This window comes from Erpetoichthys calabaricus, chromosome 5 (genome assembly GCF_900747795.2).
Source record: "Erpetoichthys calabaricus chromosome 5, fErpCal1.3, whole genome shotgun sequence".
Classification (NCBI taxonomy): domain Eukaryota; kingdom Metazoa; phylum Chordata; class Cladistia; order Polypteriformes; family Polypteridae; genus Erpetoichthys; species Erpetoichthys calabaricus.
In genome coordinates this window covers 212,419,161-212,440,796 of record NC_041398.2, presented here as the reverse complement: position 1 = coordinate 212,440,796, position 21,636 = coordinate 212,419,161, and the positions used below count along the sequence as shown (strand labels likewise).

Below are 21,636 nucleotides of genomic sequence, written 5' to 3'. Positions count from 1 at the left end.
AATCACTGTTACAAAAAATGCAAAAAAAAACACTTCATAAACATGACAAAATAATTGTGATGAATAAAGCAATTCTTCTTCTTCTTCTTCCTCTTCCACTTCATCTTTTCCCACTTCTATGATGGGATGATGTTTTTGATCAGCCTTCTCCAAACAGCCTGGTCCTGCACCTTCTCACCAGTCAAGCCCTTTTCCTTCAAATCTTCTTTTACTTTATCCATCCACCTTCGCTTTGGCCTCCCTCACTTTCTCTTTCCCTTTACTTCCATTCTCATCACTCTTTTTCCCACATATTCATTGCCTCTCCTCATTATATATCCATACCACTTCAACCTTCTTTCCCATGCTTTCTTAGATCTCTCTCTCACTTTTGTTGTACCTCTCATTTCTTATTCTGTCCTTTTTTGTAACTCCATACATTGTAACTCCATCTCATTTCTGCCACATCCAACTTTTTCTCCTGCTCTTTCTACCCACGTCTCGGCTCCATACATTATTGCTGGTTTTACAACTGTCTTAAAAACCCTTACCTTTAATCTTTGCTTTAATTCTTCATTCACACAATACTCCTGATACCTTCTTCCAATTGTTCCATCCACACTGCACTCTATCTCTATCTAGTTTTCCATCTTGGGTTACTACCAATCCTAGATATTTAAATGTATCCACTCTTTTCAATAGTAGGCTAATTTCTGAATCCTAATCATCATGAAACCTCATATATTCTGTCGTCATCCTGTTTATCTTCAACCCTCTATCTTTCAAAGCCCTTCTCCATTCTTCCATCTTCCTCCCCATTTCTTCTTTTCCGGTGCTACACAATATAATGTCATCAGCAAAAAGCCTGAACCAGGAGAATCATTCCTTTATCCCATAACTCAGCAAACCCATAAATATTAATAACATTAATTAATAAAGCAAATATACACAGTAAAGAAGTATACTACATATTGCTGTAAAATAATTTTTCAATCTTAATTTATAGTATAATAGTGACAAGTGAGTGTTGAGGCTCCATTTTAAAATAGAGATTAAAACAGTCTTATTAAAAATATTTGGAATGTGGAGTGATGGAGAGGAGTCATACAAATACAAAACACAGCCATGTGTAGTGTATTCTGATGGGTAACTTCAGATGATCTCAGCTGGCGAGATCAGCTTTCAGTATGTTTCACCATGTTTCTGCATTTTTGATCATTTTGTTTTAATATAATTATATACAGTATTACCAATGATTGTCAACAGGCTAATCGAGAAACAGATTACATTATAAAGGACAAACTGTTGGTGGAAAAAATCATTAGCATGGAGTTTCTGGAGCCAATGGAAAAAAGCATCTTTTATAATGGTACTGTATTTTTTAATTGAATTCCATAAGCTTCAGTCTTTTTCTTACCAGTATGTGTTAATTACAGGATTAGGTAATGTAGGTACTAGAATGATAAAAGAGAATACCATTCTCAAACCCACTTAATCCAATTCAGGGTCAAAGTAGGGCCTCTCTTTCTAGAATGGTAATGTTTAAAAATGCTTTTTGCCCAGAAAAGAGAATGGATTTTACACAAAGAGCAATTATGGAAGTAAACTGATTTTATACTGTAAATGCCAAGCTGTTTATCAGACCCTTTACATTTTCAGAAATTATTTTACACCTAATTAACAAGTAAAAATCTTTAGAGAGGTTTTTAACATGCTGGAAGAACTATTCATCGACTGATATACTTTTAAGCCTTTACTTTCTACCAGTGTCAAAGTAAACCTTTTGAATATAACCAGATGGGAATATTGTCAAGTACAGTATTTAACTTGAAAAATCAGTCATAATGTAATTCTATCTACTATATAATAAAATGCTAAAGTCTGTGCGTCCATTCCCTCAGAGCAATCTGATTGGTCAGTTTGGCTTTGGTGAGATGATTGAAAGAGGAAGTATAAGTGCGAGACAATCAGAGGAGGAGTAATGACATAAGAGGCACACTGAGAGTCGCCTTCAAAGAAAAAGATAGGAGGCAAGCAAGGTGCCCCGAAGTGAAAAACTCTAAAAAGCAAGCTTTATTGGAAAGGGTTTGGTGGCAATTGGGCGACAGTCAACTTGGCGAAAAGACAACTCGGCGAAAGACAACTTGGTGAAAGACAATTCGGTGAAGAAACAACTTGGCAAAATACAACTTATCGACATCCTTTACCAGTTAGGTAATAGTTAGGTTCAAAGAGATTTTTTAATTATATTTAAATTACAATGTGATTTAAAATGTTGAAAATAAATTTATGTAAGTGACAAATGGACTTTATTCTGGAGATGGAACAAACTCTATCTTACATTATGTTCTGCAACCAAAATTGCTAATCCTTTATATAAATTGTATTGATTGTAATCTTATGATAACGTTATTTAGAATACAAAAGGTGACCTGTGAGTACGGTGTGGGGAACAGCCCGGACACAGACAGGCAGACATGATGGTTTTACCACACACGTGTTTATTCACAGTATATACAGTGCACATACCCAGTGCCTCGGCACCAATCACCCCTTTGAGTCCTGGCCACCACACAATGCCTTATCAGTCTCTGGTCCGCCTCCACTCCTCTTCACCAAGCTTCATCCTCTTCCACACGACTCTCGCTCCTGACTGGAGGGAGGCGGCCCCTTTTATTCCTCCTGGAAGGACTCCAAGTGGATCATGAGGGCTCATAGCCACACCCCTGTGTGGAGGAAGCTCCCATGGTGAATCTGGAACTCCACCGGGTGTCTTCAAGTCTCTTCCCCCCAGTACTTCCCGGTGTGGCGGAAGTACTGAGGGCCAACACTCCCAAGGCATTGGGGCGCCCCCTGGCGGTGACCACGGGCCCCTACAGGGTTGAGCTTCCAAGCTCCATACCCGTGGTCCCCAAAGCCACCAGGGAGGATGCCCCCTCGTGTCCTGGAGGAGGCACAAGCCCTCCTCCACTCCTCCTGGGCATCCCAGCCGGGCATGGACGCCCGCCGGGCACCACAACGGCTTAAGGAATATCTTTACTCTCAATGTATTGGGACCCTCATAAGGCAGGTGATTCTGTGGATTTTCCGGCACCCTACGTTGTCATTTAAATATCATTAAAAAATCTCTTTGAACCTAACTATTACCTAACTGGTAAAGGATGTCACAGAGTTGTCTTTTCGCTGAATTGTCTTTCGCCAAGTTGTCTTTTCACTGAGTTGTCTGTCACCCAAATGTTCCTGAACGTTTGGAAAGAAAAAGGGAGTGCTGGGCAAGAGGGGTTCAGACACTTGAAGATATAGAGGAATGGCACTGGAGGTACACATAGAGCAAGAGAGAGCAAACATTTTTAAATTATTCTATACCTTATTTTGAGCTAGTCACCTGGCTGGTTTACTATAAAACCTTAATATACATTAAAATACATTTTTTTCTATGCCATTCAGACCATAAAGCGACAAAGTCAGAGTTTATTGTCATATGTGCATAGCACAAAGAAATTATCAATGCAAGTCTTCTCAAATCATATTGTACACATCATATAAACACATACCATTATATATATCTTATATATAAATTTCTATGCGTGGAAGTGCGGGTGTCTGTCTGTCCGGCCCGGAAGTGAGAGGTGGAGTGGGGGTGAGGGCTCCACCTCCAAGGAAACAGAAACTTGCTTAGCTGTTAATATTTAAGCGAGGCTAGCACGTCGGCAAAACAGAAACCTCCAAAAGAAAGAGACACTCGCTTAGCCACTAATACAGAAGCGAAGCAAGCAAATCAGCAAAATGGTATCCCTTTTACTTTTCCTCCCGCTGCTAATACAAACATAAGGCGAGCAAGCTGGCAAAACTAAAACTCTAAAGAAAGACAAAGTCACTTAACTGCTAATGCACAAGCGATGGAAGCACATCGCCAAAACGAAACCTCCTAGGAGAGAGACGCCCAGAGTTGTTCCTTTAAATCTCTATATTTCAATGTTTTTTCTTACAATCAAAACTTTCTAGGACCCCCTGCATTTTACAGCACAGCACAGCACAGGCTTACACAGTTAGTATATATACGTATATATATATATATATATATATATATATATATATATATATATATACATACTAGGGGGCTTCGCTCGCCCACCCCCTTCACCCGCCTGTGCTATGCGCCAACCACTTCGCATCTCTGCCACTTGCGTTGTGAAGAGGGGGGCTGAACACACCCCAAGGAGAAGCGATCGCTCGTTTTTTTCTCTCTACAAGAAATGTGTCTGACATAACCACCCAGGACTTTTCCAAATCTCTTTGCATAAGCTCTTGTCTCACTGGGCTTCTGTCCCTGGACAGGATTACATCACTTGGCACGAAGACTCATCTTGCGGGACATGAAAATGTCTCTGAAACAATCACTTCTCATCTCCTTACAAGTTTTTTTTTTTTATAATAAGAGAGATATCTTGTTCCATCTCATCTTCTGAAACTCCTGTTTCTAGTGAGGGTCCATAGCAGTACTGTTGCCATACCACACGGTGATGCAGCTGGTCAAGATGCTCTCAACAATGCAGCTGTAAAAGTTGCCAAGTATCTTAGTCGACATACCAAACTTCCTCAGCCTCCTCAGAAAGTACAGCCGTTGCTGGGCCCTCTTGACCAGCTGTGTGGTGTTAAGTGTCCAAGTGAGGTCCTCACTGATGTAGACGCAAAGGTATTTAATGCTGCTCACCCTCTCCACTTCAAGCCCTCGGATGAACTGTGGCCAGTGAGCTCTCCTCCCCTTCCTCATGTCCACTATCATCTCCTTCATCTTGTGTGTGTTGAGGGTGAGGTTGTTGTCCTCACACCATGACACCAGACTGTCCACCTCCCTCCTGTAGGCCAGCTCATCCCCACCAGTGATGCATCCTATCACTGCAGTGTCATCTGCAAACTTTAGGATGATGTTATCTTTGTGGGAGGTGACATAATCGTGGGTGAACAGGGTGTAGAGGATGGGGCTGAAGATGCATCCCTGTGGAGTGCCTGTGTTTGTGATAATGGTGGCTGAAGTCCTATTACCAATCCTGACAGACTGGGGCCTGCCAGTCAGAAAATCTAGGAGCCAGTCACAGAGGGTGGGGTGCAGGCCAAGTGCAGACAGTTAATGGGTGAGTTTATGGGGGATAACCATGTTAAAGGCGGAGCTGTAGTCAACAAAGAGAATCCTGCTGTAGAAGTCTTTGTTCTCCAGATGGGAGAGGGAATAATGTAGTGTGGCCGCAACGGCATCTGAGGTGGACATGTTGGGCCGGTAGGCATACTGCAGGGGGGCCAAGCTATTATCTAAGCTATTTTGTTCCAATAATTTTGCTTGTCTGAAATGGAAGGACATAACAGGACAATTTTGATTTAATTTGACATACTTTATTAATCCCCGAGGGGTGTTATCTTTTCGCATGACCTTTTGGAGGTGCTCAGAAATAAAAAGTGACACTTTGTAATTTGGCTTGTATTAATTTTTCCATCTCCAAAATAAGTTTGCTAATAATAATTTAGAATTTTTTTTTCAGTTCCAGTACATATAGAGAAGTTGTTTGCTCTGCTATAATTAACTACCTCTGCAACTTTACCTGAAATGATTATTCCGATTAACTTCTCAGACTAGTAGTGCCCATGAAGAACAAGCATGGCGTGCACCTTTAGTCCTTTGCTCATCATCAATGCATGCTGGTTGGGCATGTTGAGATTCCGCTTAACTCCATTTAAAACTGACTGGAGTAAAAACGTGTAGTCACCATAGTCCAGCTATTGCGCATTGCTTTCAAGTTACAAGTAACGAGTGTTGTAATAAATTAACCGGTGGTAACAGGGAACAAATGTTTTAGCTTTCTAGAAACTTTTATGTTCTTTTTTAAAAGAGAACAGATGGCTACATTTAGTACAGAAAAGTTGTTACTAATCTTTGACATGTTATTAAAACTACACCATATTCAAAACGAAACCTGAGTCCAATTCTTTCCCTATCTGACTTTCATTTTTCTATGTTGTTCAATCACTAAGTCTGTCATCAAGGCATTTCCTTAATATTTTTGGATTCTTTTTTTAAATGCATGTTGTCATCTTTTATAGTGCAGGTGTCCCAACATCACATGTTGTACATGCATTGGGTTGCTCAGTAATGTGCCACATCCTGTACAACAAAATTCCCCCATTTTAATCTATTGATTAAAAGAACAAAAGACAATCACAAAATGATGCTAAATTTACATTACCTAGAGAATGATAAAAATATAAATATGAAAACAAAATAAGATGGAGGCAGAGTGGTAGTGCTGCTGCCTCCCAGTAAGGAGACTGGGGTTTGTGTCCCAGGTCCTCTCTGTGTGGAGTTTGCATGTTCTCCTTTTGTTTGTGTGGGCTTCCTCTGGGTGCTCCGGTTTTCTTCCACAGTCCAAAGACATGCAGGTTAGGTGGATTGGCGATCCTAAAACTGGCTTGTGTGTGTGCGTGTGTGTATGTGTGTGTCCGTGTGTGTGTGTGTGTGTGTGTTGTTCACTCTGTGATGTACTGGCCCATGTTCAGTGTTTGTTACTGCCTTGGGCCCTGTACTAGCTGGGACAGGCTCCAGCACCCCCCATAACCCTGTTCACGATTAAGTGGGTTTGAAAATGACTGACTGACAAAATAAGAATGTCAGAAATGACAACACATTTGTGGTTTTTCATGTGATTCTGTAGTGAAAATTAAAGGGGCCAAATGAATAGTGACAGCTTACTGGCATTGAAAGGAAAACAGAGTTAAACTCTAGACAGAGAAAAGATAATTACAATTTATATATTGTAAATAACTTATTAATAGCTTTATTTTGTATTTCCCTAGATGATTCTTACTCCTTTACTGACGTGCTGTACTATGGCAATGAAGCTTCGCTACTTATATTTGACACACTGTTTTTCTGCATTGTGGATATTGCCAGTGAAAGTTATGTTTTGGCTGCAGTTCTAACCTACTTCCAGCAAAGGGTATGTGCTCTTAATTGAAACAAAACACTTTTCATTATACTGTGGAGGTTTAATCTTTTACTATGAAGACTTCACAATGCATTCTTGTTAGGATAAAGTGAGTGTGCCTTAAAATGTGCAAGCCATAAGCACTGATATGTGTTCAAGCTTTATACTGTATGTTTATACTGTATGTTTATACTGTAATTTTACTATTACATATATTTGACTAGTTCCAGATATCTTAAAAGTAAAGGAAGGGAATACAAAATATTATAATCAACAACAGCTCATTACTTTTAACACCATTTTACCAACTTCCTTAAATCACGGCAGTGTGTGTTTTTTGTAAACACTTCTTCTAACTAAATAATCTCTGCTTCAGAACTGTTTATTTGCCAGTCTTGCCTCAAAATAGATTGAGACTTAGTCTAAACTCCTAACTTGTTTAAATTATGAATTAAAATGGCAAAGCATTATCCATAGACGGCTAAGTCCTCTTATGAAGTATTGTCTGTGTGAGGGGAATAATGGCACACAAACTATCCTACCAGTGTTATAATCACTTGATTCAATTCAGTTCACTTTATTTTTGCAAAGCAGGCAGGCTCAGTTTGCTATATTGAGTTCACAATTACAATCTTTACAAATTGCTAATAACATAATTCATACACATGAAGATTATGATTTGTTCAAACACACAGTAAAGCAAAGCCATTTGAAACACATAACGTAAACTGAACCTAACAATTTACTGTATGTACATTAACATTATTGCTGAACTATGGTTAGATGGGAGTGGAGTTGAGGAAAATTTAAAAAAAAAACTCCAGTCAGCAGAATCCTTGGAGAAAATAAACCATATTTTGCCATATTTTATTTGGCTGAAGATCGTGTCTCTTGAAAAATCCAGGCCTTTCTCAATATACTGCATGTCCCTTTTATTAGCAAATGCTATACGTTTATTTGCACACCAGGCGTCCAACCAGCAGTGAAGGGAATGCAATCTGCTATAGACCGCATCCTGTTTGTAATCTTGGTAAGGAGCCAGACAAAATTAAACACATTTTCTTTTAGTACAAACATATATATATATATATATATATATATATATATATATATATATATATATATATATAATGTACAGTGGAACCTCGGTTCACGACCATAATTCCTCCCAAAACTCTGGTCGTAAACCGTTTTGGTCGTGAACGGAAGCAATTTCCCCCATAGGATTGTATGTAAATACAATTAATCCGTTCCAGACCATACGAACTGTATGTAAATATATATCTTTTTTAAGTTTTTAAGCACAAATATAGTTAATTAAACCATAGAATGCACAGCATAATAGTAAACTAAATGTAAAAACATTGAATAACACAGAAAACCTTGAACAACAAATGAAACTAACACTGCAATAGTTTGCGCTATAACGCTACCAACCGCTGGCTAAAAACACTTTTTTTTTAATGAGTTTTAAGCACAGGGAAAAAAATGAACATTTGAAAAAATCCGCAATTTAATAAACCACGAAGAAAAGTAACATTGCAACAATGCACGCTACGAACCGATCGCTGCAAACAGAATTGAAAACAAAATCAAGCCCAGTGCATTCTTTAACTGCCTTCCTACCTTATGCATCCAGCCCCCTCTTTCTCGCGCTGCCTGTGTGTGTGCGCGTCTATCTCTCTCTTGCGCGCCTGTGTTTGTCTCTCTCTCTCTCTCTCTCTCAAGCTGCCTGTGTGTGTGCGTCTGTCTCTCTCTTGCGCTGCCTGTGTGTGTGTGTGTGTGTGTGTGTGTTGCACTCTCTCGCTCTCTCTCTTGCTCGCTGCACAGGAAATGCACAGGGAGAGACTGAACATGTACAAACCTAAAGGGAAACTGGCTTGTTCATATACCGAGTGTGTGGTCGTGAACCAAGGCAAAAGTTTGGCAAACTTTTTGGTCGTAAACCGATTTGTACGTGTACTGAGACGTTCATGAACCAAGGTTCCACTATATATATATATATATACTAGCAAAATACCCGCGCTTCGCAGCGGAGAAGTAGTGTGTTAAAGAGGTTATGAAAAAGTAAAGGAAACATTTTAAAAATAACGTAACATGATTGTCAATGTAATTGTGTTGTCATTGTTATGAGTGTTGCTGTCATATATATATATATATATATATATATATATATATATATATATATATATATATATACATACACATATATTATCTATAATAATAAAAGGCAAAGCCCTCACTGACTGACTGACTGACTCACTCACTGACTCACTCATCACTAATTCTCCAACTTCCCGTGTAGGTGGAAGGCTGAAATTTGGCAGGCTCATTCCTTACAGCTTACTTACAAAAGTTAGGCAGGTTTCATTTCGAAATTCAAAGCGTAATGGTCATAACTGGAACATATTTTTTGTCCATACACTGTAATGGAGGAGGCGGAGTCACGTATCGCGTCATCACGCCTCCTACGTAATCACGTGAACTAAAAACAAGGAAGACATTTACAGCACGAGTCACACGCGGGAACGAAGGTAAATGACGTTAATTTTTGACTGTCTTTTAATACTGTGTAAGCATACATATTAACACATGTGCAATTAAACATGTGCATTTACGGGGAGATTTCTCAGGCTTAAAAGCTCACCTTTTATCAAACGCGGGAAGAAAGGTAACTGACGTTGTTCACTGTCTTTTAATACTGTGTAACCATACATATTAACACATGTCCAATTAAACGTGTGCATTTACGGGGTGATTTCTCAGGCTTAAAAGCTCGCCTTTTACTAAAAAGGTAAATGCAAAACTATTTTCAATCAGTTTATTGAAATGTTCCCGTTAAGGATTGCAATAACATATTCGCGAGATAAAAGAACGAAGTAGGGGGAAATGGAGGAACAGCCGCAAACAGCGAAGAGCAAAAAATTAATTAAACAATTGAGAACGGAGCGAGTTAAGCATACAAGCATGTTCATAAGGGAAACAAAGCACGGTGTAAAACGTAAGTTTAAATTAAGTTTATAGAAACGCTCCCGCTGCGGATTGCAATAACATATTCGCGAGATAAAAGTTTAATGAGAAGACACGAGGTATAAACGAACCACACGCCGTGGCGCAACGTTAGGGGCAACAGTTTCAACCATTCTATGATCTGCTTCTCGCAACTGAAAGACGGCACATGGCGGATGTTAGCCGACTTGCTGACCGCAACGTTAGGGGCTTCAACTATGGCGCTGACGCCACATCTCAGTGCCAACACTTTGCAGACTGTACTTAAAAGACACGCCCTCCTCACTGGACAGTTCAAAACACCAATCAAACTAACGATGACATCAAGTATTACCCAATCAAAAGTAGGAAAGGAGGCATCTTCATAAAATGCGTGTGGGATGATTTGCATGAGACGCTGCTTTAAAAAAAAAATTATAAAAAAAATACGGGATAAATCCCGTCCAGTATTGATTCAAAACGGGACGCGCAATTTCATTCTCAAACGCGGCACGATTCCGTATTTTAAAGGACGGGTGGCAACCCTACAGTGCCAGGTAACCACCCATACAATCAGATTGTGATTCAGACTAGGAATGCAATGAATGTAATTACCCCGATCTACATACAAGGCGAAAGTCTTGCAACATTCAAAGATGATGGTTTGGGATAATTAGTACTTATTAAGTACACCATGGCACATAAAACAGCTTATGAAGCCTTGAACCGAAAAAAGCAAGATCTCAGAGATCGTAAAAAAAAAAAAGGAGGTAATGTCGTTTTACTCGCTGTACATTTTAGTCAAACATTACCAGTTATTCCACGAGGGAGACCAGCAGATGAACTCAACGCGTGTTTAAAATCCATGCTTCTCCCACGCTCGGTTATATGTCGCGTGTTCTTGGGTAGGTACACCAAAAATGTATACATTTAAGCATGTAATGGGCAAACAAAAAATGAGGTATACCCGAAGGCACTGCAGTAGTACTCAATGTAACTTTACTTCTTAAATGTTAATGTTTTACTGTTTAATAATTTATACGCTTCTTATATATTGTTCAAATTCTTTTATCAAAATACCAGTGACAGCGCAATGCACGATAACATGGAGTGAATACACCATACGCATCTGCCCACGGCCGCCCTGGTGTGCGCAGATAGGAGTTGATTCTAAAATAAAATAAACATAAAAACAGTAATACAATCATCACCCATAAAGCGGATAGCAGACGTGACGTATTATATGTGTACCAGATTTCAAGTCAATAGGTGAAACGGTTTGCAAGCTACAGGTGATTTAAAATCCTGGACAGACCAACGAAAAGCCACGCTAGCAAATTATAGAAGAAGATTTTACTGTTTAATAATTTATATTTATATGAAATGTGCTTCTTATATATTACTTCATATTATCATATGATAATGATGTTAATGTTGTTTATATTGATTTCTATGTTATTGTAAGTGCATCTATGTGTGTATATGTATGTATGTATGTATGTGTATATATATATATATATATATATATATATATATATATATATATATATATATATATATATATATATATATATATATATATATATAAAAAATATATGTGTATATGTATATATAATATATCTGTATATGTGTGTATATGTGTGTGTATATGTGTATATGTATATATATATGCCAGCAACACTCATAACAATGACAACACAATTACATTGACAATCATGTTACGTTATTTTTAAAATGTTTCCTTTACTTTTTCATAACCTCTTTAATACACTACTTCTCCGCTGCGAAGCACGGGTATTTTGCTAGTATATATATATACATACACATATACACATATATATATATATGACAGCAACACTCATAACAATGACAACACAATTACATTGACAATCATGTTACGCTATTTTTAAAATGTTTCCTTTACTTTTTCATTTTTTCATTTTATTTTGCTAGTATATACATACATATACACACATACATGCACTTACAATAACATAGAAATCAATACAAACAACATTAACATCATTATCATATGAGAATATGAAGTAATATATAAGAAGCACATTTCATATAAATATAAATTATTAAACAGTAAAATCTTCTTCTGTAATTTGCTACCGTGGCTATTCGTTTGTCTGTCCAGGATTTTAAATCACCTGTAGCTTGCAAACCGTTTCACCTATTGACTTGAAATCTGGTACACATATAGTACGTCACGTCTACTATCCGCTTTATGGGTGATGATTGTATTACTCTTTTTATCTTTATTTTATTTTATTGTAGAATCAACTCCTATCTGCGCACACCAGGGCGGCCGTGGGCGGATGCGTATGGTGTATTCACTCCACGTTATCGTGCATTGAGCTGTCACTGGTATTTTGATAAAAGAATTTGAACAACATATAAGAAGCGTATAAATTATTAAACAGTAAAACATTAACATTTAAGAAGTAAAGTTACATTAAGTACTACTGCAGTGCCTTCGGGTATACCTCATTTCTTGTTTGCCCATTACATGCTTAAATGTATACATTTTTTGGTGTACCTACCCGAGAACACGCGACATATAACCGAGCATGGGAGAAGCATGGATTTTAAACACGCGTCGAGTTCATCTGCTGGTCTCCCTCGTGGAATAACTGGTAATGTTTGACTAAAATCTACAGCGAGTAAAACGACATTACCTCCTATTTTTTTTTTTTTTACGATCTCTGAGATCTTGCTTTTTTCGGTTCAAGGCTTCATAAGCTCTTTTATGTTCTATGGTGTACTTATTCCAAACCATCATCTTTGAATGTTGCAAGACTTTCGCCTTGTATGTAGATCGGGGAAATTACATTCATTGCATTCCTAGTCTGAATCACAATCTGATTGTATGGGTGGTTACCTGGCACTGTAGGGTTGCCACCCGTCCTTTAAAATACGGAATCGTCCCGTATTTGAGAATGAAATTGCGCGTCCCGTTTTGAATAAATACGGGACGGGATTTGTCCCGTATTTTTTTTAAAGCAGCGTCTTATGCAAATCATCCCACACGCATTTTATGAAGATGCCTCCTTTCCTACTTTTGACTGGGTAATACCTGATGTCATCGTTAGTTTGATTTGTCTTTTTAACTGTCCAGTGAGGAGGGCGGGTCTTTTAAGTAGAGTCTGCAAAGTGTTGGCACTGGGATGTGGCCCCCGCTGCAGTATGCGTCCCTTATTTTTTTGTATTAAAAGTGGTAACCCTACCTGGCAGGTAACACTTATGTTTGGTCATGAAGTCGTCTAAAATCCGCCACGTGCCCTCTTTTAATTGCGAGAAGCAGATATATATAGCCAAATTCTCGCGCTTCGTTGCGGCGAAGTACTGCTTTTAATTTTTTAAGAAGAAAAGAAAACCTTTTTAAACGGATCGAAAATATACCAATAACAATTTGTTAAGGATCTGTTTTTTTGTGAACCTCGCTTTTCATAGCTGTTGCGCTACGGCGTGTGTTTCGTTTATTTGACAGTATGTAGATTGTGGTAATTACATTCATGGCATTCGTTTTCTGAATCACAATCTGACTGTATGGGTGGTTACCTGCCAGCTTACGCTTGTGGTTGGTCAGGAAGTCGCCTTACATCCGCCACGTGCCCTCTTTCTGTTCCCAGAAGCTGATCATAGAATGGTTTTAATAGTTTACTTTCAAATAATGCAAAGAGTATGCGACATGTGTTTCTCCCTAATTCTGGGCTCATCAGGCATACACACTCACTGCATCCCCTCTTGGGAATCGAATCTCTATCGTCAGCGCCAGAGTTGAAGCCCCTAACGTTGCGGTCAGCAAGTCGGCTAACATCCGCCATGTGCCGTCTTTCAGTTGCGAGAAGCAGATCATAGAATGGTTGAAACTGTTGCCCCTAACGTTGCGCTACGGCGTGTGGTTCGTTTATACCTCGTGTCTTCTCATTAAACTTTTATCTCGCGAATATGTTATTGCAATCCGCAACGGGAGCGTTTCAATAAACTTAATTTAAACTTACGTTTTACACCGTGCTTCGTTTCCCTTATGAAGATGCTTGTATGCTTCACTCGCTTGCTTCTTATTGTTTCGCTCCCTTCTCAATTGTTTAATGAATTTTTTGTTCTTCGCTGTTTGCGGCTCTTCCTTCATTTCTCCCTACTGCGTTCACAGTCTTTTCACGTGATTACGTGGGAGGCGTGATGACGTGACACTCAACTCCGCCTCCCTCGGCCATCGAGCTGCCGTCCATTACAGTATATTGTCAAAAAAGAGGTTCCAGTTATGACCATTACGCGTTGAATTTCGAAATGAAACCTACCTAACTTTTGTAAGTAAGCTGTAAGGAATCAGCCTGCCAAATTTTAGCCTTCCACCTACATGGGAAGTTGGACAATTAGTGATGAGTGAGTGAGTCAGCCAGTCAGTCAGTCAGTCAGTCAGTGAGTAAGTGAGGGCTTTGCCTTTTATTAATTAGTATAGATTATATATATATATATATATATATATATATATAATATATATATATATATATATGTATATATATATAATATATATATATATATATATAAATAAATAAATATATATATATACCTCAGATTTCTGCAAAATGATATGCTTAGAATAGAAATTGAATTTACCTTTTTTAACAGGTGGGTTGATTTAGTGTGGGATTGTAGCACTTTTCTTTTGTACTCAGTTACATAGACTTGCTGTTGAGTGTTTAGTACTGTTTCTGGGTCCAAACTGGTGACCTTGCTTCCAAGGGGCTAAATTTTGATGCTTTTAGACCCATGTCTCATTGGAAACCATCCTGGGCCTAAATTGGTGCCTCTGATTTTGGCCTTTATACCTATTAGTTGTTCCCTGAAGAAGGCCTATTTGTAATAATTGGATATTTCCTTCTTTTCAGTTTTTCCTAACCTAAATCTTAAATTTAAACCTCTGTCAGTTTACTGCTTACCTTTTCACAATTTTAGGTCATTTGTTGCATTTCAAATGATCACACTTGGAAAACTGAGGTGTTCCAAACCTTTTGACCAATAGTATATATTATACAGAAAATGCAACTTATAAGTGTGTCCTCTAAAGGCAGAGAAAAGATGAAACTCACATCATTACCTGTTTGTGTTCTATGTAACTCCAGAAATGCTGCTGTTGCTGCGGAGTTCAGCTCGGCAGGTTGGCTGCTAGACACTCATGGACTGGATATCAGGCTTGACTTTGCCGACTTTTGGATTCTATTTTGCTTAGTTGACATTAGTTTTCCATTCTTGGTAAATCACCAGAGAATCTCCTCTGCTGCTGCGGCTAAATACTTAGTCCACTCATGTTTGAGACTGCTCCTGGCTTCTGTTTCCATCCTGATTATTGACTATACTATATACACTGTTCAAATATATACTTTGATTATACTATAAACACTATTCAAGTAATTATTGGAAGTTGTAACCTTTTAATAATATACTGTACTTTTTTTTTGTTTTGACAGCTCTTTGAGATGATTCGCAGCGTCACTGGAAGAAAAAACTTGGTTGCAAAAACCATGGTGGATGATAGATTCCTGCTATAACTCTTCTAAAAATTCTACATACAGCTGCAACAGCATTTGCTTCTGCTGTTATTTAGTTGGGCTTGTTTTTGAGGGGAACATTGTCTTAATATTTTAAACTATATTAAAAGAATAGTAAACTATTAAACAGATGGGGTTAAATTACATAGAAGAATAAATAATAATAAGCTGGTGTTAGCAGCCCAGTGTTTATTCCAGCTGGGCTGCTAGTGGCATTGGCTCAGCCATCTTACTGTACTAAACTGCATGAAACACAAATAAAACTGATCAATAGAATAACAGTAATGGTTTGTTACTGTAATGACCAGCTAAAAGTTAAATATTGAAAAAACTACACCACTGTGTATGACATTTAAAAACAATGTGTTATTGTGAGACCTTGAATGAAATAACAATGAGAAACAAAAATGAATTGGAGGAGAAAACAATGACAAGCTCAACTTAAATTTTTAAATATACTGAGAATTTCCTCTAACTGTTAATATCCATGCTGAAACTGTGATCTGATTAGAAAGTATGGAAGGATGGAAAGTAATTGTTCTTTGGAACAGTGTCACTTCATTGATTTTCATCCAGCCATCCATTTTCCAACCCGCTGAATCCGAACACAGGGTCACGGAGGTCTGCTGGAGCCAATCCCAGCCAACACAGGGCGCAAGGCAAGAACCAATCCTGGGCAGGGCGCCAACCCACTGCAGTTCATTGATTTTAAGCTATGTAAAAATATTCATAATTTTGAAATATACATATAAATGTTTAAATTTTAGTTAGTACAGCTGTACCTTATAAGGCTTTAAAAAGCTGGAGGTATACAAAGATTTGGAGAGCTTATTGGGTTCTTTGGATTACATTTATATAAATTATTATAGTATTTTCACATTCAGTGTTAAATGTGAATTTGTATTTTTTATATATGTAATAATATGTTTATTTATTTTCCATTGTCGATGTTTCTCCAGTTTATGCAACTGACATAGCTGTGATTTATTAATGTGTGTAGAATATGTGGAACAATGAAACAATAAAGTGCATTATGGAACATACAGGTTTGGCTTTGTGGTTTGCTATGCCTGCCGTACAACAATTCACAATTCACCTTTAGGTGTGTTTTTTGTTGCACCTAAAGGAACAATTTGATACAATTAGTTGTACGCCGGAATGTCGTCGATCATCTGAGTTTAGCTGTTTCCTGTCAACAATTAAACTACTGTATATTTGGAGGTTGGGAGTGATGGATCCAATGCAATGAACTTAAAGCTCGGACTTTACCGGAGAGGAGTCCATACACAGAGAAGTTGAAGCTTCTTCACAAAGTCATTTAACACAGAAAACACAAGAAGAAACAAAGTGCTGAAAATGTGGATGAGATTTTGTAATTTGCAAGCGTCTATACAATTTGTCACATTTTATAAATGTTACATGTGCTGCTCTTTTCAGTTTACAGCTATTCTAAGATTAACTTTTCGCAACTTTGTTTTCCTCAGCTAATGCCTTAATTTCTTTTATGTTTCCATATTTCTTATGTCAAATGAATATGTGCGAGCATTCAGTAAATTATGGAGGTTACTGATGATCGAGTGTGTCAGACATGAGTGAATTATTTTAATACAGTAATCCCTCCTCCGTCGCGGGGGTTGCGTTCCAGAGCCACCCGCGAAATAAGAAAATCCGCGAAGTAGAAACCATATGTTTATATGGTTATTTTTATATTGTCATGCTTGGGTCACAGATTTGCGCAGAAACACAGGAGGTTGTAGAGAGACAGGAACATCATTCAAACACTGCAAACAAACATCTGTCTCTTTTTCAAAAGTTTAAACTGTGCTCCATGACAAGACAGAGATGACAGTTCAGTCTCACAATTAAAAGAATGCAAACATATCTTCCTCTTCAAAGGAGCAAACAAATCAATAGGGCTGTTTGGCTTTTAATTGGCTTTTAAGTATGCGAAGCACCGCGGCACAAAGCTGTTGAAGGCGGCAGCTCACACCCCCTCCGTCAGGAGCAGAGAGAGAGAGAGATAGAGAGAGACAGAGAAAAAAATCAATACGTGCCCTTCATGCTTCCTTGCAGCATGTCGTTTCAGGAAGCAGCTGCAGCTGCACAAAAGATAGCAACGTGAAGATAATCTTTCAGCATTTTTAGACGAGCGTCCATATCGTCTAGGTGTGCGAACAGCCCCCCTGCTCACACCCCCCTATGTCAGCGCAAGAGAGAGAGAGAGAAAGTAAGCTGGGTAGCTTCTCAGCCATCTGCCAATAGCGTCCCTTGTATGAAATCAACTGCGCAAACCAACTGAGGAAGCATGTACCAGAAATTAAAAGACCCATTGTCCGCAGAAACCTGCGAAGCAGCGAAAAATCCGCAATATATATTTAAATATGCTTACATATAAAATCCGCGATGGAGTGAAGCCGCGAAAGGCGAAGCGCGATATAGTGAGGGATTACTGTATTCACACAGCCATCAATGCATTTTTATGGATTTTGTAATGGTTTTTACCTGTGCACCCAGATCTTAAGAGGAAACATTTTCCAATCTATAGATACCTTCACCCTGGTCATTTAGTTCCATATTACACTACATTTGTTACTGGTTCCTCATGCCTTCACTCTCTTTACTTATGAACAGGTGAGGATGATGTTGCAGGGAGTGTGCATTTTTGAAAGTGGTGCAAAAGTGATCCAGTGTGTTTGCACCCATGATTTTACAGGTGATTTGCTAATGAAGTTTTGCTGAAGTCCTCAGCAATATTAAATCTAAACATTTTAAGAAATAAAGATACTGTACATCTATAATCTACATTATTTCATCTAGTTTAGTAGTATCTGCAAATGTAGTCAGCTTAATATTTATATTTTTATCCGGGTAATTTTTAGTATGTAACTAGGAATAGATTTTTGTTTTTTTTTTCTTTGCTTTTAAAGTTTCAGGCAATATGAGCATAAAAAACAGGAATGAAGAGGACATCACAGTGAAACGTCTACATGAGAAGTCTAGTCAAGAATTTTGTGACCCCATATAAACATATGAATAGCTACAGAGGAAAAAGATCCATCCATCTATCCATTTTCCAACCCGCTGAATCCAAACACAGGGTCACGGGGGTCTGCTGGAGCAAATCCCAGCCAACACAGGGCGCCAACCCACCGCAGGACACACACACACACACCAAGCACACACTAGGGCCAATTTAGAATCGCCAATCGACCTAACCTGCATGTCTTTGGACTGCGGGAGGAAACCGGAGCCCCCTGGAAGAAACCCACACAGACACCGGGAGAACATGCAAACTCCACACAGGGAGGAACCGGGAAGCAAACCCGGGTCTCCTTACTGCGAGGCAGCAGCGCTACCACTGCACCACCGTGCCACCCAAGGAAAAAGATGCCATATGAAAATAGGAATTCCTACAAAAGAAGAATAAGAATAAGATCCCACATAAAAATGGGAAAAGAACAAGAAGAAGAAGAAGTTCTGCATTTTAATAAATGTGTATATGTAATAAATGTGACATAAAATTATTTGAAAATCTCATCGATTTATTGGACTGCTGACAGTACATTGAATGTATCCATCATAAAACATTTTCAAAAAAGATCCACTTCTTTCACAACTTCCATCCATCCATCCTCTTCCGCTTATCCGAGGTCGGGTCGCAGGGACAGCAGCTTGAGCAGAGATGCCCAGACTTCCCTCTCCCTGGCCACTTCTTCTAGCTCTTCCGGGAGAATCCCAAGGCGTTCCCAGGCCAGTCGAGAGACATAGTCCCTCCAGCGTGTCCTGGGTCTTCCCCGGGGCCTCCTCCCGGTTGGACGTGCCCGGAACACCTCACCAGGGAGGCGTCCAGGAGGCATCCTGATCAGATGCCCGAGCCACCTCATCTGACTCCTCTCAATGCGGAGGAGCAGCGGCTCTACTCTGAGCCCCTCCCGGATGACTGAGCTTCTCACCCTATCTTTAAGAGAGAGCCCAGACACCCTTCGGAGGAAACTCATTTCAGCTGCTTGTATTCGCGATCTCGTTCTTTCAGTCACTACCCATAGCTCATGACCATAAGTGAGGGTAGGAACATAGATCGACTGGTAAATTGAGAACTTTGCCTTACGGCTCAGCTCCTTTTTCACTACGACAGACCGATGCAGAGCCCGCATCACTGCAGACGCCGCACCGATCCGCCTGTCGATCTCATGCTCCATTCTTCCCTCACTCGTGAACAAGACCCCGAGATACTTGAACTCCTCCACTTGGGGCAGGATCTTGCCTCCCACCCTGAGAGGGCACTCCATTGTTTTCCGGCTGAGGACCATGGTCTCAGATTTGGAGATGCTGATTCCCATCCCAGCCGCTTCACACTCAGCTGCAAACCAATCCATAGTGAGCTGAAGATCACAGCCTGATGAAGCAAACAGGACAACATCATCTGCAAAAAGCAGTGACACAATCCTGAGTCCACCAAACCGGACCCCCTCAACACCCTGGCTGCACCTAGAAATTCTGTCCATAAAAGTTATGAACAGAATCGGTGACAAAGGGCAGCCCTGGCGGAGTCCAACTCTCACTGGAAACGGGTTCGACTTACTGCCGGCAATGCAGACCAAGCTCTGACACCGGTTGTACAGGGACCGAACAGCCCTTATCAGGGGGTCCGGTACCCCATACTCCCGGAGCACCCCCCACAGGATTCCCCGAGGGACACGGTCGAATGTCTTTTCCAAGTCCACAAAACACATGTAGACTGGTTGGGCGAACTCCCATGCACCCTCCAGGACTCCAGTTGGGTCACTGGACCCTGGAGTACTTGCTTATTGTTCTGGATGGGCTCTACTTGCAGCATATGGACTTCCAGGGCTTGTCTAATATGAAAATTAATATCAGACATTGATTAGGTAATAAACTCAGCAAGAGAACCCGTTTACAGTATAAAAATCGGTTAAAATCCTGTGTTTTTATTCTATTTATTCATTCTGATTACACCTCTGAAATAGACTGTGAATGTTATTCCCCTTAGTAAAAACTGTTTTGGCCTCGTAAATTGGTCATTAACTTATCCCGCTGATAAGGGAATGAAGGATAGTAAAATAAAGCCATTATCCATTAGTTACATTTTGAACATACTGTAATAAGCATAAGTAAATCCCCACTGACTATCAGCTAAATCATCCCGCTAAAAACACAGTCTGCTAATTTTATTCCTGATGAAAAATTGTGAGCTGTATCTGTAAGAAGGAAGAGATTAAAATCCATTGTGCAATATTAGAAAAGGAAAATCAAAATCAAATATATTTATATACATAATACCTTCAATCAAAACAAAAGTACAGTATCAAGTGAAAAGCTGGATATTCCTGATATAGTGTAATGAATAAAACAAAAATTCCAGACTTAATTATAAGCCTTATTTGCAGCTATTCATTGGTGTTTATTGGAGTTTTAATAGTAATAATTACCAACTAAAAAAGCAACATGTTTTCAATAAAATAAAACGAAACAATGATAACAACAAACCATTGTGATTTTTTCTGATTTAGAAAGTGCTAGTTAATCAGATTTTAATATTTTGAATGCAGGATTGTTGAACGTGTGCTTCATTTTTGTTTTTGTTCAAAGATTTCAATATTTTTTGTTTAACTTTTAAGTGCATCACAATTTCATTTTTCATTGTGAGTATTCTGTTCACGTGTCGCTAGGCTGTATGTGCCAATTGCAATGACTCATGCCAACAAGGCTCAGTAATAAATGCCAGCACAGCAGCAGAAACCCTTTTGTTGGAGATTTTAGATTGTTCAACGTGAGCTTTGAGAGTGAATGCCTTTAGATGAAAAAACATTTTTGATTCTTGATAATTTGTGGCAAAATGTTTTGAGAGAAAAAAATGTTTGGGTCTTCAGTTTTGAGGAGGCAGGCCTTCATAGTAAAGTACATTTTCAAATTTGGATTTAGTGGTGACAAGCTCTCCTTCCAGTCACACTGCTTTGAGAAAACTTCCCTTCCAGTCACAGAAAATGTCCAATTTTTTATTTTTTTTGGACAAAATCTCGTCCTCTGCCTCAGTGGTTTTTTGAGTGGTGAAAGCCTATTTTCTAGTCACAGAGAATTTTTGTTTTTTGTGATGGCTGAGTACATAAACA

The 21,636-nt window shown here is 39.0% G+C and overlaps 1 protein-coding gene across 1 annotated transcript in view; it reads left to right on the top strand.

The window, feature by feature from the left end:
• The window catches only part of LOC114652877 (meckelin-like), a 53,233-nt gene extending 37,558 nt beyond the window's left edge, over window positions 1-15,675 (top strand). The window contains exons 13-15 of the mRNA XM_051928275.1: window positions 1,246-1,348; window positions 6,826-6,968; window positions 15,425-15,675. Of these exons, the coding sequence (XP_051784235.1) occupies window positions 1,246-1,348; window positions 6,826-6,968; window positions 15,425-15,505 (327 nt within the window). The 3' untranslated portion in view covers window positions 15,506-15,675. The remainder of the gene's footprint in view (window positions 1-1,245; window positions 1,349-6,825; window positions 6,969-15,424) is intronic.
• Window positions 15,676-21,636: the final 5,961 nt, after the last annotated feature.